The 18,431-nt window shown below is 46.4% G+C and overlaps 1 protein-coding gene across 2 annotated transcripts in view; it reads right to left on the bottom strand.

Moving 5' to 3' along the window:
- Window positions 1-2,168: 2,168 nt before the first annotated feature.
- cep152 (centrosomal protein 152) overlaps window positions 2,169-18,431 on the bottom strand; it is a 42,577-nt gene continuing 26,314 nt past the window's right edge. For both annotated transcript variants that reach the window (XM_046352257.1, XM_046352258.1), the window contains 12 exons: window positions 17,952-18,137; window positions 14,597-14,784; window positions 13,853-13,979; window positions 10,058-10,189; window positions 9,037-9,747; window positions 8,757-8,832; window positions 7,209-7,376; window positions 5,526-5,616; window positions 5,326-5,408; window positions 4,582-4,738; window positions 4,354-4,457; window positions 2,169-4,197 (listed from right to left, as the gene is read on the bottom strand). In XM_046352257.1, coding sequence (XP_046208213.1) covers window positions 3,227-4,197; window positions 4,354-4,457; window positions 4,582-4,738; window positions 5,326-5,408; window positions 5,526-5,616; window positions 7,209-7,376; window positions 8,757-8,832; window positions 9,037-9,747; window positions 10,058-10,189; window positions 13,853-13,979; window positions 14,597-14,784; window positions 17,952-18,137 — 2,994 coding nt within the window. In that variant the 3' untranslated portion in view covers window positions 2,169-3,226. The remainder of the gene's footprint in view (window positions 4,198-4,353; window positions 4,458-4,581; window positions 4,739-5,325; window positions 5,409-5,525; window positions 5,617-7,208; window positions 7,377-8,756; window positions 8,833-9,036; window positions 9,748-10,057; window positions 10,190-13,852; window positions 13,980-14,596; window positions 14,785-17,951; window positions 18,138-18,431) is intronic.

The raw sequence follows: 18,431 nt of genomic DNA on the forward strand, positions 1-18,431 counted from the left end.
GAGCCTGATTCAGTACAGTAGAGTAGCATAGTAGAGCCTGATTCAGTATAGTAGAGTAGCATAGTAGAGCCTGATTCAGTAGACAGTAAAGGAACGTAGTAGAGCCTGATTCAGTAGACAGTAGAGGAATGTAGTAGAGCCTGATTCAGTAGACAGTAGAGTAGCATAGTAGAGCCTGATTCAGTAGACAGTAGAGGAACATAGTAGAGCCTGATTCAGTAGACAGTAGAGGAACATAGTAGAGCCTGATTCAGTAGACAGTAGAGGAACATAGTACAGCCTGATTCAGTAGACAGTAGAGGAACATAGTAGAGCCTGATTCAGTACAGTAGAGGAACATAGTAGAGCCTGATTCAGTAGACAGTAGAGGAACATAGTAGAGCCTGATTCAGTAGACAGTAGAGGAACGTAGTAGAGCCTGATTCAGTAGACTGTAGAGGAACATAGTAGAGCCTGATTCAGTACAGTAGAGGAACATAGTAGAGCCTGATTCAGTAGACAGTAGAGGAACATAGTAGAGCCTGATTCAGTAGACAGTAGAGGAACGTAGTAGAGCCTGATTCAGTAGACAGTAGAGGAATGTAGTAGAGCCTCATTGATATAATACAGATCAATGCAAAGTGTGCAGTTAGAAAAACTATTCTTAAATATGGACTTTTACCAAATAGGGCTATCTTCTGTATACCACCCCTACCTTGTCACAACACAACTGATTGGTTCAAATGCATTAAGAAGTCAAGAAATTCAATTCCACAAATTAAATTAAGGCACACCTGTTAATTGAAATTCATTCCAGGTGACTACCTCATGAAGCTGGTTGAGAGAATGCCATGAGTGTGCAAAGCTGGCAAAGGAAAAAGGTGGCTACTTTAAAGAATCTCAAATATAAAATATATTTTGATTTGTTTAACACTTTCTTGGTTACTAAAGAAAAACCCTTGAATGAGTAGGTGTTCTAAAACTTTTGACCGGTAGTGTGTGTATATGTATGCATGTATGTGTGCGTGCGTGCGTGCGTATATATATATATATATATATAAAAAAAATATAAATAGCCACCCTTTGCCTTGATGACAGCTTTGCACACTTGGCATTCTCTCAACCAGTTTCAGCTGGAATGCTTTTCCAACAGGCTTTAAGGAGTTGCCACATTTGCTGAACACTTGTTGGCTGCTTTTCCTTCACTCCACGGTCCGACTCATCCCAAACCATCTCAAATGGGTTGAGTTTGGGGGATTGTGGAGGCCAAGTCCTCTGATACAGCACTCCATCACTCTCCTTCTTGGTAAAATAGCCCTTACACAGCCCGGAGGTGTGGTGGGTCATTGTCCTGTTGAAAAACAAATGATAGTCCCACTAAGCCCAAACCAGATGGGATGGCGTATCGCTGCAGAATGCTGTGGTAGCCATGCTGGTTAAGTATGCCTTGAATTCTAAATAAAATCAGACACTGTCACCAGCAAAGCACCCCCACACCATCACACCTCCTCCTCCATGCTTCACGGTGGGAACCACACATGTGGAGATCATCTGTTCACTAACACCGCATCTCACAAAGACACGGCGGTTGGAACCAAACTTTCCAATTTGGACTCCAGGCCAAAGGACAAATTTCCACAGGTCTAATGTCCATTGCACATGTTTCTTGGCGCAAGCAACTCTCTTCTTAGTTGTCTCCTTCAGTAGTGCTTTCTCTGAATAGTTGATGTTGAAATATGTCTGTTACTTGAACTCTGTGAAAGCATTTATTCGGGCTGCAATTTCTGAGGCTGGTAACTCTAATGAACTTTTCCTCGAGAGCAGAGGTAACTCTGGGTCACCCTTTCCTGAGCCAGTTTCATCATAGCGCTTGATGGTTTAGAAACTTTAGAAGTTCTGGAAATGTTCTGTATTGACTGGCCTTCATGTCTTAAAGTAATGATGGACTGTCGTTTCTCTTTGCTTATTTGAGCTGTTCTTGCCATAATATGGACTTGGTCTTTTACCAAATAGGGCTGTCTTCTGTATAACCCCCCCCCCCCATTTGTGAAACTCCACAAATGAACTTTTAACAAGCCCCCCCCCCCCTGATAGTAGGCGTGGGGGGTGAAATACCAAAGACACTAGGATGTGCAATATGTCTTTCTCATTGGCATTTTTTTCTGGGAAATAGAGACTTTGAACTGTTGCCGAGTTAATAGAACCCTTTTTATTACAGTCCACATCAGTAAGATCTAAACGAAAAGTTATTATAAATTACATTAAAGCAACATCATTTATATTATAAAGAACTAACTGTATTTTGTTACATGCACAGCATATCTCACAACCTTGATATAAAAAAATAGTTTAATTTAGAAAAACAACATTTTTAAAAAATCCTTCAGTACAGATAAAAAGCCATTAAAAGAACACAAGACACACAGACGGAAGAAATGGAACATTTTAGAAACGTGGAAATCATTGACTAGAACGAAGCCAGATCACACCAGGCTTGTATCCTACTACGTATTCATCCGCTCTGGAAGGCACATTCACTGCACACCACAACCTAAGATAGCTATTGGTCCTAACACACATGAACACGAGGTTTACTTGTACACGTTTGTGGCAATTTAGAATTACCGCGGCATAATGATGGCCGCCGTAATGATGGCCCTGGAGTAACGACGACCCCGGAGTAACGACGACCCCGGAGTAATGACGACCGACCCCGGGGAGTAACGACGACCCCGGAGTAACGACGACCCCGGCGTAACGACGACCCCGGCGTAACGACGACCCCGGCGTAACGACGACCCCGGCGTAACGACGACCCCGGCGTAACGACGACCCCGGCGTAACGACGACCCCGGCGTAACGACGACCCCGGCGTAACGACGACCCCGGCGTAACGACGACCCCGGCGTAACGACGACCCCGGCGTAACGACGACCCCGGCGTAACGATGACCTCAGTCATTTCCCACATCATATCGCGTGGGGCGGTTGGTAGCCTAGCGGTTAAGACCGTTCGAATCGCCGAGCCGCAGAGGTGAAAAATCTGTCGATGTGCTCTTGAGCAAGTCACTTAAACCTAACTGCTCCTGTAAAAGTCACTCTGGAGCGTCTGCTAAATGACTCACATATTAATGTAAATGTAAAACTGAACCAAAATACTAAAATTCAAGACTCACTGAAATCTCCACTAGCTCCATTTCCTCCCTTTATAAGAACAGTGTCATGCAGAGTCTTAGGACTGTTCGCTCTTATTGTCGATGAGAGAATGCACCGTCAAAACCACCGTCCTGCTGTTGACTCCGCTTCAGCTCAGAGAACAGACTCTTAGAACACAGCCGGTTCTGGAACTGGTTCTGATTCTGCCAGTCCCCCTCAGAGCCAGGGACAGGCTCTCTGTGACTTGATCTACTACTACCACCAGTCTTCATACTTGGGACAGACTGAGTTAAAGCCATGGTCTGAGGCGGGACACTGGGGAAAGTCGAGGCTTTGGCGCAAAACTGAACATTGACAAAGTCTTTGTAAACTGTCACGTCAAAGTTGTCAGTGGTGTGGTCATCAGGTGAAGAAGGTCCACGCAAAGGGAACGGTTTCACGGTTTCCATTTTTCTGCCTGGGTGAGAGGAAACTGCGGGGACGTGGTGGCCATCTTGGGACCCATTACTGGACAAACTCCAATCACTCGATCCTCCTTCATCTCTAACGGGAAGCTCCTCCTGGACCAGGAAGGGTTTAGTGTTACTACGGTGACACAGGAAGTTGTCATCGTCTGATCTCCCCGACTCCGCCCCCTGCAGGTACAGCTCCCTGCTGGTCTGGGTCCTCAGAGTAACGTTAGTAAAATCACCACGGTAACAGTCGAGGGAGGTTTGACCAATTTGATGAGAGGATTTGTGAGGAGGAAGTGAGAGGAAGAGTCCCGAAGAGACATGGGGTTTCCTAAGCAAGTTTGCAGGGGATCCTTTCTCCTTTCCATTGGTCAGGAGGTTCAGGTGGGTGGGTTTACTCACAGGCCTAGTATTCCAGGTGGTGTTGGCTGCAGCTGACGTGGTTTTGGAGTCGGGCTCAGAGGACCTCTTGGCCTTCAGGATCCTCCCCTCATCACCACAGGACATGGTGATCTCAGGGAAGTGGCTAGCTGGACATGGGGTTTTATTCGGAGAACCTGACGTGTTGCCTGGATGGTTGTCAGTAGCGGCCTCGGTCTTTGATGACGAGACTGTTGATACAAGAGATCATTTGGAACAAGCTATCTTTTTTTTTTTTTTTTTTTTTTACATCAACAGTTGTCACAGACTCCCTAGAAGAACGATTCCATTTGATGATCCTGTACCCTGTTTATTTTCATCTTATATTAAAATCAACACGGTCTTACCCGGTAAGCTGTGGCTCTTTCCCGTTTTCCTCTTGGTAGGGGTCTCCAACACTTTGGCCATGGCTGCCAGCTTACTCGCAGCATGAATTATTTTTTTCTCAGCCCTGAAGAGGAAGGAAAGGGAGGATACACTTAGCCTTAATATAACCTTTAACCCCAAATCAACCGCTGGGCACCAGTAGAGATCTGAGAGGATTGGACAGGTGAATGCAGGTGTATGCAGCATACCCGGTGGCCTGCCCCCCATCCTCTAGAAGTTCCTGCAGACAGGTGAGGTAGTAGTGTCTCATCTTCCTGGCTGTGTCCTGCCTCTCTCTCAGCACCTCGACACGGATCATCTTCGCTGCTCGCTCCTTACTCTCCTTGAGGTAGCGTAGCATGTCACCTGGAGAATGAAACATCATGGTACATAAGGGGACACCTGTAGCATGTCACCTGGTCAAATGAAACATCATGGTACATAAGGAGACACCTGTAGCATGTCACCTAGAGAATGAAACGTCATGGTACATAAGGGGACACCTGTAGCATGTCACCTAGAGAATGAAACATCATGGTACATAAGGGGACACCTGTAGCATGTCACCTGGTCAAATGAAACATCATGGTACATAAGGAGACACCTGTAGCATGTCACCTAGAGAATGAAACGTCATGGTACATAAGGGGACACCTGTAGCATGTCACCTGGTCAAATGAAACATCATGGTACATAAGGAGACACCTGTAGCATGTCACCTGGAGAATGAAACGTCATGGTACATAAGGGGACACCTGTAGCATGTCACCTAGAGAATGAAACGTCATGGTACATAAGGGGACACCTGTAGCATGTCACCTGGAGAATGAAACGTCATGGTACATAATGAGAGGCCTGCAGCATGTCCATCGTCTAAGACCATTCCCACTTCAACTGGGGTGGGTTTCTTTCCAGCCTTTTGTAGCTAAAAGTAGTATGTTTATTTCACTCACCTCTGATTTTCTCAACAGCCTTCATGTACTGCTCCCTCATCTCTTCAAGGCCAGCATGGAGACTCTGCTCCATGTCTGTACCCCTGCGGTGAACAGTTATTCATTTAGAACATTCATTTGGTTACCAGTGACTTCACATCCGACTATAGAGATATTCAATATGGATGAGTCAAAAAAATATATAAATATTGTTTACGTACCCAGAGGATTCTTTGGCTGCAGAGCTTTTCAATTCCTCAAGTTTCTGCAGGTTGTCCTCTTTTTCTTTCCGTAGGGCCACCTCGTGCTCAACTACAAATAGAGGAAGGGAGGTGTATGGGAAAGGGGGGGGGGGGCAAGGAAAGACACGGAATTAGACTCACTCAGGCAATCGATCAATTTATCACTTGATGCAATCCTTTTTGTGAGCCTCAACACTAGAACCGCCAAAACTGCCAAAACTATAACGACTAGAACTGTCAATAACTTAATTTCAATAAAAACCTTGAACCCCACCCGCCCCGCCCTTTTTCTAAATATGTAGAATAGCCGGGCCTCGAACGAGTACAAATAACCGCCAGTCTAATAAATCCATTAAAAAAAATACAATCACGTAGAAATCCATTAATATTTTGTTTAGGAAGGTCATAAAAAATATTAAAACAATTACAATTGATTTATTATTTGTATTAATCTGTATTAATCTGTGCTTAATATCAGAGACTATGGCTGCTCCATGCTAAAGAAATGAATTTATTGATTTAGCAGTCATCACAGGCTTATATACCCCTGCCCTACCACAGTAAAACACATATATATTTTACAGTAAGACTATAACATAACAGAACAAAATGTAAAGGATATTTTTTCCCCTAATGGCTATTGCCGATTGTCGCCAATACAGACTCGGGTACCTTAACAATGAGATATTTGACAGAGACCATCCAAGCAATTTGTAGAGTTGTTTTTGGTATATAAAAAAATAATAATAGGTTCATTAGAAACCTTGGAATCGGCTCCTTCAGATAGGGTATAGCAATGACAACGTCTGGCCTGCATGGACCTCTGTAGGACGATATGGATAAAATGCTGTTAGCTTAGCGCCATTCCCATCTTTGTTCATCACTGTCTTCATTCTCAATTCGATTAGATTGTCTCCCATCACACTAGTGTCAATTTAAAATGTTGTCGTTAGACCACAACTAATATTATTATTATTCATTTCAATATAGTTTAGTAAGAGCATCTGTTGTCTTACAGCCCGAAAATACACCACCATCCTATTTTAATGGCTACAGTCTACGTGCTTCTGGATCAAATCAATACATTTTCTGACTGATTAGAATACACATTTGGTTTCCAGAGGTTTCTTAGGATCTATTTTAACATAATAAATGCATTCCTTTAGCAATTTCTTATGGAATATAAATGGAAATATCCAAAAACGTTCAGAATGACCGTCATGGCCATTCTGGTAGTTTTTACAACCCTGGCTCCTACAACCTGGGCACGTCTAGCCAATTCTTTCAGATCTGAATGATGTAAGCAATATGGTCATATTTCTCCTTTGACAGGCTAGGTGAAAGATTTTCCAAATAGGGTACACCTATCGAGTCCTGTTAGATCTGTAGACGCCTCCTAAGTACCCAAGGCAGCGTTTCCCAAACTTGGTCCTGAGGCCCTCTAGGGGTGCACCTTTCGGTTTTTTACCCATAGCCCTACAGAGCTGATTCAAATAATCAAAACTTGATAATAAGTTGATCATTTGAATCAGCTGTGTAGCGCTATGGGCAAAAAAACAAAAATGTACACCCCCTTTTAGTCCCCAAGTCCAGGATGAAGAACCACTGGCCTAAGGAATAGGGGCCAAGGGTTGATTTGGGATTCGACGGGGAGTTTGTTACCTTTGAGGCACTGCATTGAGGCCTTGTGGTCTTTGACGGTCATCTGTAGCTGTCGGCAGGCCTTCTCGAGATGCCTCTGGAGGTCCCGACTCCTCTTCTGCAGCTCGGACACGGTCTCAGCACACCGCTTCCCACAACCACCCTCTTCCGTCTTCTGAGCAGCGGAGCCTGAATAAGTGGAAGAACAACATATTAAAACCAGACTTTTACATGTTTTTTTCTCTCTCACTCAAATTTGGAGTTCAATTCAGCATGGAATCATATACACACTGTACTGTAGGTTTCTGTGGATAACAGTGGATTTCTGTGGATAACAGTGGGTTTCAGTGGGTTTCAGTGGGTTTCTGTGGATAACAGTGGGTTTCTGTGGGTTTCTGTGGATAACAGTGGGTTTCTGTGGATAACAGTGGGTTTCAGTGGGTTTCTGTGGATAACAGTGGGTTTCAGTGGGTTTCTGTGGATAACAGTGGGTTTCTGTGGATAACAGTGGGTTTCTGTGGATAACAGTGGGTTTCTGTGGATAACAGTGGGTTTCTGTGGATAACAGTGGGTTTCAGTGGATAACAGTGGGTTTCAGTGGGTTTCTGTGGATAACAGTGGGTTTCTGTGGATAACAGTGGGTTTCTGTGGATAACAGTGGGTTTCAGTGGATAACAGTGGGTTTCAGTGGATAACAGTGGGTTTCAGTGGATAACAGTGGGTTTCAGTGGATAACAGTGGGTTTCAGTGGATAACAGTGGGTTTCAGTGGATAACAGTGGGTTTCAGTGGGTTTCAGTGGGTTTCTGTGGATAACAGTGGGTTTCTGTGGGTTTCTGTGGATAACAGTGGGTTTCTGTGGATAACAGTGGGTTTCAGTGGGTTTCTGTGGATAACAGTGGGTTTCTGTGGATAACAGTGGGTTTCTGTGGATAACAGTGGGTTTCTGTGGATAACAGTGGGTTTCAGTGGGTTTCTGTGGATAACAGTGGGTTTCTGTGGATAACAGTGGGTTTCTGTGGATAACAGTGGGTTTCTGTGGATAACAGTGGGTTTCAGTGGGTTTCTGTGGGTTTCTGTGGATAACAGTGGGTTTCTGTGGATAACAGTGGGTTTCGGTGGGTTTCTGTGGGTTTCATAACAGTGGGTTTCTGTGGATAACAGTGGGTTTCAGTGGGTTTCTGTGGATAACAGTGGGTTTCTGTGGATAACAGTCCACTGGATAACAGTGGGTTTCTGTGGATAACAGTGGGTTTCTGTGGATAACAGTGGGTTTCTGTGGATAACAGTGGGTTTCAGTGGGTTTCTGTGGATAACAGTGGGTTTCTGTGGATAACAGTGGGTTTCAGTGGGTTTCTGTGGATAACAGTGGGTTTCTGTGGATAACAGTGGGTTTCTGTGGATAACAGTGGGTTTCTGTGGATAACAGTGGGTTTCTGTGGATAACAGTGGGTTTCGGTGGGTTTCTGTGGATAACAGTGGGTTTCGGTGGGTTTCTGTGGATAACAGTGTCTGCCACATTCCATTCACAGTACATCAGTGAATAGAGAAGACTTGAGAAGAAACATACTATGAATCTGGTTGAGTTCTTTCTCATGACGCTCCTGAGTTTCCTTCAGAACCTGGCCAAGCCTCTCCTCGCTGATCTGTAGAACAACATGGAATTAGTATTAGTCAGACCCGGGTCAGAGAGTCACCTCGAGATTAAACTATCAATGTCTTACACAATACAGAACCCCTGCTTCCATGTCACGGCTCTAAAGTCTAATGATACTAGTTATCACACTGGTCGGTAGAATGTGTGAGAGAGAGCGAAGGGAAAAGAGAAGGAGAAAGAGAGAGACAGCCACCTTCTTCAACTCCTTCTGGGCCTGGGCAACAGCTTTAAAGAAGAGGTCTTTACAGGTAGACATGAGGAGTTCTCTGATGCTCCCGCTGGCTCTCCCCCTCCCCTCCACCTCTCCTCCGTTCTCCTTCTCTTTGTAGGCTCCTCCTCTGAGGAGCACAGACTGCACCTCCTTCAGCCCAGCCTTAAGCTCCCGGAGCACCTCCTCACGTTCCTCCGCTCTTCCCTGCCTCCTCTCCTCCTTGCCCCTCCTATCCTCCTGCCTCTTCCAGTCCTCCTCTCGGTCCCTCAGAGCCTGTTGCAGCTCAGCCTCCGTCTGCAAAAGGAGCTCTTTCCTCTGGCGCTCCGCCTCCCCATTCGCCTCCTTCCGCACATCCTTCTGCGCCTGTTTCAGCTTCTCCTCCTGGAAGGCCTGCAGGGAGGAGATCTCCTGCTGTTTCTCTCTGTTCCAGGAGGCTCTGGCTGCAAGTAGTTCGGCTTTTAGCAGGGCAGCCTTCTCCTCCCTCTCATGGTCAAGCTGGCTTTGCAGATCATCCACCTGGCTCTGCAGATGTGCCACCTCCTCCACCTCGGTCTTCAGGTCCTCCTCCAGCTTCCTCCAACGCCGCACCTCCTCTTTGAGCTCCTCAACCCTCTGGTCTCCTCCTGCTCCTCCATGCTCATCCTCTTCCGAACTCCCCAGCTGCTCCTCTGCTTCCCTCAGGGCTAGGGACACCTGACACAATCAGAGAGAAACTAGAACTACAAGATGCTTTGGAGTGAAGCAGATGTTACCATCTGACTACTGGGATTAAGTTAGTTAAAAGGACCCTTTCACCTCTAATCTTTCAATTAATTCATTGTTTAGATGTTAAATACTGTATAATTTAGCGACAAAGATGATATGTATTTTATCCAGGGATGATGTTGAATACTGTATAATTTAGTGACAAAAGTTGAATAGTCTCCCCAATATAAGCAACATTCAAACTGATTCAGACAAGAAACACAGAAAAACACAGTGAAACAGTGACGGTCAGTTGTACCCGTTGTTGAACATGTTCCTCCTGTTCCTTCTCCCACTTCTCTCGTTCTCTCTGGAGCGCTGCCTTATACTCCGGCAGGGAGGGGAGATCCTGGAGCCAGCGGCTGTAGGCTCTGCTTATCGCTCCTTCAACCTGTAGGGGACAAATCAGAGAGACATTCACGAAGCGTCTTAAGAGTAGAGGAGTGCTGATTTAGGATCGGTTTTGCCATTTAGGTTCAGAATGAATAAGACGACTAGGAACCAAAAAAACGAAGCAAACAGGGAGGGACAGACACTGCATGAACAAAAGTATGTGGACGCCTGCTCGTCGAAACATCTCATTCCAAAATCGTGGGCGTTAATATGGAGTTGGTCCCGCCTTTGCTGTTATAACAGCCTCCACTCTTCTGGGAAGGCTTTCCACTAGATGTTGGAACATTGCTGCGGGGACTTGCTTCCATTCAGCCACATGAACATTAGTGAGGTCGGGCACTGATGTTGGGCGATTAGGCCTGGCTCGCAGTCGGCGTTCAAATTCATCCCAAAGGTGTTCGATGGGGTTGAAGTCAGGGCTCTGTGCAGGCCAGTCAAGTTCTTCCACATCCATTTCTGTATGGATCTCACTTTGTACACGAGGCCATTGTCATGCTGAAACAGGAAAGGTCCTTCCCCAAACTGTTGCCACAAAGTTGGAAGCACAGAATCAACTAGAATGTCCCTGTATGCTGTAACATTAAGATTCCCCTTCACTGGAACTAAAGGGCCTAGCCCCAACCATGAAAAACTGCCCCCAACACTCTGCTTAAAATCATTAGGAGCTATAAGTAGTCAGTTAACTAACTGGTCAGTCAAGTCATATAGGGAGGGATTACATTGCCATCTTCTGGATCAGAAGTAATGTTGCCAACACCGGGTTTAAATTTATTAGGAGCTATAAGTCAACTCATCATTCTTCATTTTAGAATAAGGCTGTAACATAACAAAATGAGGAAAAAAGTCAAGGGGTCTGAATACTTTCTGAATGTTTTTACTGTGTAAGTCTATGGAAGGAGGTGAGAACCATGAGCCTCCTAGGTTTTGTATTGAAGTCAATGTACCCAGAGGAGGACGGAAGCTAGCTGTCCTCCCAGACCATTATTCCTCCTCCACCAAACTTTTCAGTTGGCACTACGCATTCAGGAAAGTAGCTCACTATGGGCTTCCGCCAAACACAGATTTGCCCGTCGGACTGCCAGATGAGTGATTCATCACTCCAGAGAACGCGCTTCCACTGGTCGGGAGAACGCGTTTCCACTGGTCGGGAGAACGCGTTTCCACTGGTCGGGAGAACGCGTTTCCACTGGTCGGGAGAACGCGTTTCCACTGGTCGGGAGAACGCGTTTCCACTGGTCCGGAGAACGCGTTTCCACTGGTCCGGAGAACGCGTTTCCACTGGTCCGGAGAACGCGTTTCCACTGGTCGGGAGAACGCGTTTCCACTGGTCCGGAGACCGCGTTTCCACTGGTCGGGAGAACGCGTCTCCACTGGTCGGGAGAACGCGTCTCCACTGGTCGGGAGAACGCGTTTCCACTGGTCGGGAGAACGCGATTCCACTGGTCGGGAGAACGCGATTCCACTGGTCGGGAGAACGAGATTCCACTGGTCGGGAGAACGAGATTCCACTGGTCCAGAGTCCAATGGTGACGAACAGTTCATGTGTTGACGTTGCTTCCAGAGGCAGTTTAGAACTCAGTAGTGTGTGGTCTACCACTTCACGGCTGAGCCGTTGTTGCTCCTAGACGTTTCCAATTCACAATAACAGCTCTTACAGTTGACCGGGACAGCTCTAGCAGGGCAGATATTTAACAAAACTGACATCCTACGACAGTGCCACGTTGAAAGTCCCTGAGCTCTTCAATGAGGCCATTCTACTGCCAATATTTGTCTATGGTTATTGCATGGCTGTGTGCTTGATTTTACACATCTGTCATCAACGGGTGTGGCTGAAATAGCCAAATCCATTAATTTGAAGGGGTGTCCACGTAATTTTGTATCTATAGCGTACCTGAATGTGTCCGATAGAAACTTGTTTTCAGTTTGGAGTTAACGGTTTCCAAAGCAAAAGGTTTTGGACTAATGATTACGCTGCAGCGCTACTTCCCTGAGACGCTCGATGAATATGGAGCCAACTCTGTTAGTCAGTTCAGGCCAATGTCCCTCCCCTCTGTCCCGACCTGGGCTCCAATGTTACAGAGTAGATCCCTCCCTCCCTGTCCCGACCTGGGCTCCAATGTTACAGAGTAGATCCCTCCCTCCCTGTCCCGACAAGGGCTCCAATGTTACGGAGTAGGTCCCATCCTGGGCTCCAATGTTACAGAGTAGATCCCTCCCCTCTGTCCCGACCTGGGCTCCAATGTTACAGAGTAGATCCCTCCCTCCCTGTCCCGACAAGGGCTCCAATGTTACAGAGTAGATCCCTCCCTCCCTGTCCCGACCTGGGCTCCAATGTTACAGAGTAGATCCCTCCCTCCCTGTCCCGACCTGGGCTCCAATGTTACAGAGTAGATCCCTCCCTCCCTGTCCCGTCCTGGGCTCCAATGTTAGAGTAGATCCCTCCCTCCCTGTCCCGTCCTGGGCTCCAATGTTACAGAGTAGATCCCTCCCTCCCTGTCCCGACCTGGGCTCCAATGTTACAGTGTAGATCCCTCCCTCCCTCCCTGTCCCGACCTGGGCTCCAATGTTACAGAGTAGATCCCTCCCTCCCTGTCCCGTCCTGGGCTCCAATATTACAGAGTAGATCCCTCCCTCCCTGTCCCGACCTGGGCTCCAATATTACAGAGTAGGTCCCGTCCTGGGCTCCAATGTTACAGAGTAGATCCCTCCCTCCCTGTCCCGACCTGGGCTCCAATGTTACAGAGTAGATCCCTCCCTCCCTGTCCCGTCCTGGGCTCCAATGTTACAGAGTAGATCCCTCCCTCCCTGTCCCGTCCTGGGCTCCAATGTTACAGAGTAGATCCCTCCCTCCCTGTCCCGACCTGGGCTCCAATGTTACAGAGTAGATCCCTCCCTCCCTGTCCCGACCTGGGCTCCAATGTTAGAGTAGATCCCTCCCTCCCTGTCCCGACCTGGGCTCCAATGTTACAGAGTAGATCCCTCCCTCCCTGTCCCGACAAGGGCTCCAATGTTACGGAGTAGGTCCCATCCTGGGCTCCAATGTTACAGAGTAGATCCCTCCCCTCTGTCCCGACCTGGGCTCCAATGTTACAGAGTAGATCCCTCCCTCCCTGTCCCGACAAGGGCTCCAATGTTACGGAGTAGGTCCCATCCTGGGCTCCAATGTTACAGAGTAGATCCCTCCCTCCCTGTCCCGTCCTGGGCTCCAATGTTAGAGTAGATCCCTCCCTCCCTGTCCCGACAAGGGCTCCAATGTTACGGAGTAGGTCCCATCCTGGGCTCCAATGTTACAGAGTAGATCCCTCCCTCCCTGTCCCGACCTGGGCTCCAATGTTACAGAGTAGATCCCTCCCTCCCTGTCCCGACCTGGGCTCCAATGTTACAGAGTAGATCCCTCCCTCCCTGTCCTCCAATGTTACAGAGTAGATCCCTCCCCTCTGTCCCAGGCTCCAACCAGGAATCACTCTACAACACCTCATCCTCAAGAAGCACCATCAATACTACTGACCCAGAAAAGCCACGGCACAGGCATTTGATTTCACATGAACACACCTCACAAGTGGATAGGTCCCGTATGCAGAAACATGGCGATGTGATCACCTGTATAACTAAAAGATGACAACATATAACTCAGAAGTGTTGAAGGGTCCCTCCCCCTGACCTGTTTGGACATGTCCTCCAAGTGCTTCTCCTGTAGTTCTTTCTGGATTCGTTTCCCAGCATCCTCCACTGCTCTGCGTCGTGCCGTGTCTGCCTCTCGCTGCAGCTGGAGCCTCTGTTCCCGGAGCCTGTGGTGGTAGTGGTAGTGGTAGTGGTAGTAGTAGTAGTAGTAGTAGTGGTGGTAGTAGTAGTAGTAGTAGTGGTAGTAGTAGTAGTGGTAGTGGTAGTAGTGGTAGTAGTAGTGGTAGTGGTAGTAGTAGTAGTAGTGTAGTAGTAGTAGTGGTAGTAGTGGTAGTAGTAGTAGTAGTAGTAGTGGTAGTGGTAGTAGTAGTGGTAGTAGTAGTAGTAGTAGTAGTAGTAGTAGTGGTAGTGGTAGTAGTAGTAGTTGTAGTGGTAGTGGTAGTAGTAGTTGTAGTGGTAGTAGTGGTAGTAGTTGTAGTGGTAGTAGTAGTAGTAGTGGTAGTAGTAGTTGTAGTGGTAGTAGTGGTGGTAGTAGTTGTAGTGGTGGTAGTAGTTGTAGTGGTAGTAGTAGTAGTAGTGGTAGTAGTAGTAGTAGTGGTAGTAGTAGTTGTAGTGGTAGTAGTGGTAGTGGTTATTGGTTGTTCACAGTCATATACATCCTGTGCTTCTCATTGGAGCCAAGGGCTTAAGTCAAGCAAGTCAATCAATCATACTGATTTGTACACAATTTACAACCATAGATTGTCATGAAGAAAATAAATCTTACAATAATAATGTAAAATACCTGGTGTCCAGCTCCTCCATAGTGCAGCCTGGAGCAGTCTCTGTCCTCTCAGGGCTAGGTGTCCGACAGGCCTTCCCCTCCTCAGTTTCCTCAGTTTGGTCCGTCTGAGACTCCTGGGTATCTGTGGGTCTCGGTCCTCTGGCGCCTGCTACGGCTGCCTCCAGCCTCTGAGTCCAGGACCTGTCCATCTTCACAGGGGGGGACACCATAGAGATATATTTTCCAGGATGTGATCGGGAACAATGAGTATGTTTACATGAACACTAATAATTCCATACAAAACCGATTAAGGCAGAAGGCAGAGTATGCCATTTAGTCGTGTAAACAGGTTACTCTGCTTAAACACACACTGATTAAAAAGACCTGGTTTTCTGAGTAATCTTTCAAATGATTAGGACATGTAAAACAGCTTCGTAGGTGTTGGAGCGAGTGATTTCATCTACGCATGGTGTTCACATCAGCAAGCCTCCCCGCTCACGGGGGAGTGAAGTGAGTTCGGGGGAAAAAACTGAACGTTTGGATCTTAGAAATAGTTCACATACAAAACATTAAACTTATTTTCCACCATAATTTGCAAATAAATTCATTAAAAATCCTACAATGTGATTCTCTGGATTTTTCTCTCTCATTTTGTCTGTCATAGTTGAAGTGTACCTATGATGAAAATTACAGGCCTCTCATCTTTTTAAGTGGGAGAACTTGCACAATTGGTGGCTGACTAAATACTTTTTTTGCCCCTCTGTATATCTACAAACTCTGTGCTAGAACGGTTAATTAGATCGCGATTTTCTACATTTATCAATGTGTCCCATAAGGTAGTTTGATTTCAGATGTGTCCATGTAAACAGGATTATTAGGTTAAAAATGTATTTTCTTGCACTGCATTGTCAATATTTCAAATCAAACTATTATATTAAGAAAGTATTCAGACCCTTTATTCAGTACTTTGTTGAAGCACCTTTGGCAACGATTACAGCCTCGAGTCTTCTTGGGTAGGACACGACAAGCTTGGCACACCTGTATTTGGGGAGTTTCTCTCATTCTTCTCTGCAGATCCTCTCAAGCTCTGTCAGGTTGGATGGGGAGCATCATGACACAGTTATTTTCAGGTCTCTCCAGAGATGTTAGATTGGGTTCAAGTCCGGCCTCTGGCTGGGCCACCCAAGGACATTCAGAGACTTGTCCTGAAGCCACTCCTGCTTTGTTTTTAGAGTCATTGTCCTGTTGGAAGGGTAAACTCCGCCCCAGTATGAGGTCCTGAGCGCTCTGGAGCAGGTTTTCATTAAGGATCTCTGTACTTCGCTCCGTTCATATTTGCCTCGATCCTGACAATAAGCATTTCGCTACACTTGTAATAACATCTGCTAACCATGTGTATGTGACCAACAAAATTTGATATGACTAGTCTCCCAGTCTCTGAAAAACATCCCGACAGCATGATGCTGCCACCACCATGCTTCACCGTAGGGATGGTGCCAGGTTTCCTCCAGAAATGATGCTCGGCATTCAGGCCAAAGAGTTCACTCTGGTTTCATCAGACCAGAGAATCTTGTTTCTCATGGTCTGAGAGTCTCCAGGTGCCCTTTGGCAAACTCCAAGCGGGTGGTCATGTGCCTTTTACTGAAGAGTGGCTTCAGTCTGGCCACTCTACCATAAAGACCTGATTGGTGGAGTGCTGCAGAGATGGGAGAACCTTCCAGAAGGACAACCATCTCCATAGAGGAACTCTGGGGCTTTGGACACCACCCTGACCAAGGCCCTTCTCCCCCGATTGCTCAGTTTGGCCGGGCGGCCAGATCTAGGAAGAGTCTTGGTGGTTCCAAACTTCTTCCATTTAAGAATGATGGAGGCCACTGTGTTCTTGGGGACCTTCAATGCTGCAGAAATATTTTGCTTCCCTTCCCCAGATCTGTGCCTCGACACAATCCTGTCTCGGAGCTGTATGGACAACTCCTTTGACCTCATGGCTTGGTTTTTGCTCTGACATGCACTGTCAACTGTGGGACCTTATATAGACAGGTGTGTGCCTTTCCAAATCATGTCCAATCAATTGAATTTACCACAGGTGGACTCCAATCAAGCAGTAGAATCATCTCAAGGATGATCAATGGAAACAGGATGCAACCTGAGCTCAATTTCAAGTCTCAAATCAAAGGGTCTGAATACTTATGTAAATAAAAGGTATTTATGTTTTTTTATTTTTAATACATTTGCAAAAATGTCTAAAAACCCGTTTTCGCTTAGTCACCGGGTATTTTGTGTACATTAACAAATTATTTTTATTTTATCCAATTCAGAATAAAGCTGTAACGTAACAAAATGTGAAAAAAGTCGAGGGGTCTGAATACTTTGCGAAAGCAATGTGTGTATATATATATACACACACACACAAAACTAAAATATAAACATCAATTAAGGTGTTGGTCCCATGTTTCATGACCTGAAATAAAAGATCCCAGAAATGATCCACAGAAATATTTCTCTCGAATATTGTGCACACATGTGTTTACATCCCTGTTAGTGAACATTTCTCCTTTGTCAAGATAATCCATCCACCTGACAGGTGTGGAATATCAAGAAACTGATTAAACAGCATGATCATTACACAGGTGCACCTTGTGCTGGGGACAATAAAAGGCCACTCTAAAATGTGCCGTTTTGACACACAACACAATGTCTCAAGTTGAGGGAGTGGGCAATTGACTTGCTGACTGCAGGAATGTCCACCAGAGCTGTTGCCAGATAATTGAATGGTAATTTCTCTACCATAAACTGCCTCCAATGTCATTTTAGAGAATTTGGTAGTACATCCAACCTGTATCCAGATTAAAGGCACGCCCTACAGATTAAAGGCACGCCCTACAGATTAAAGGCACGCCCTACAGATTAAAGGCACACCCTACAGATTAAAGGCACGCCCTACAGATTAAAGGCACGCCCTACAGATTAAAGGCACGCCCTACAGATTAAAGGCACGCCCTACAGATTAAAGGCACGCCCTACAGATTAAAGGCACGCCCTACAGATTGGAACCAATGTCTGAGTAGCTGAACCTGTTATTACTCCAACCTCGTGAAAGTGACAAACTGATACGTTTTCGCGACACGACCGCTAGACCAGATGACGTGTTTCTGCGCATGAGCTACGCTAGCTAACGTCGCCTAGAAAAGGTGATTGGGGATTTATATTGGAGAAGCAGTTTCTGCCCATCTTCACACTCTACTGTCATTGGCTGTATCCAGTGAATATGACAAATAAACTTTGATTAGATTTTTTTTTTGTCCATGGGGTGACAGAACCGATCCATTCATAAAGTAAAGACCGAGCTACAGATGGAACACAAGACAAGTCCTACCTCCTCCTTCTCCTCAGTCCATGTTGCCTTGGCCTTGGTCAGCTGGGTTTGGAGCTCTTGTCTGAGCTCCTTGTCCTTCTCTTCAGACCACAGGGCTCTGAGCTTGGTGACATTCTCCTGATGCTGGCTCTCCAGGTCTGATCTTAGCTTCTCCAGAGCAGCCCTGCTCTCGTCGAGAGTTTTCAACTGAGAGAGGGATGCAAATCGTCAAAAAAGATATTTTCAATTAATTATTCGCTTGAGGTAGAAACTTTTCACAGATCAGAAAACAGCCCTTATTACCCTTCTAAAAATTGGTAAAGAACCTCTGGGAACGTTCCAGCCGCGGGCCCCCTGGGAACGTTCCAGCCGCGGGCCCCCTGGGAACGTTCCAGCCGCGGGCCCCCTGGGAACGTTCCAGCCGCGGGCCCCCTGGGAACGTTCCAGCCGCCCTTATCAATTTTGAATTGGGATTTCAAGCTGCATGTGAAGGTTCATGAC

Source organism: Oncorhynchus gorbuscha, linkage group LG06, assembly GCF_021184085.1.
Source record: "Oncorhynchus gorbuscha isolate QuinsamMale2020 ecotype Even-year linkage group LG06, OgorEven_v1.0, whole genome shotgun sequence".
NCBI classification, from domain to species: Eukaryota; Metazoa; Chordata; class Actinopteri; order Salmoniformes; family Salmonidae; genus Oncorhynchus; species Oncorhynchus gorbuscha.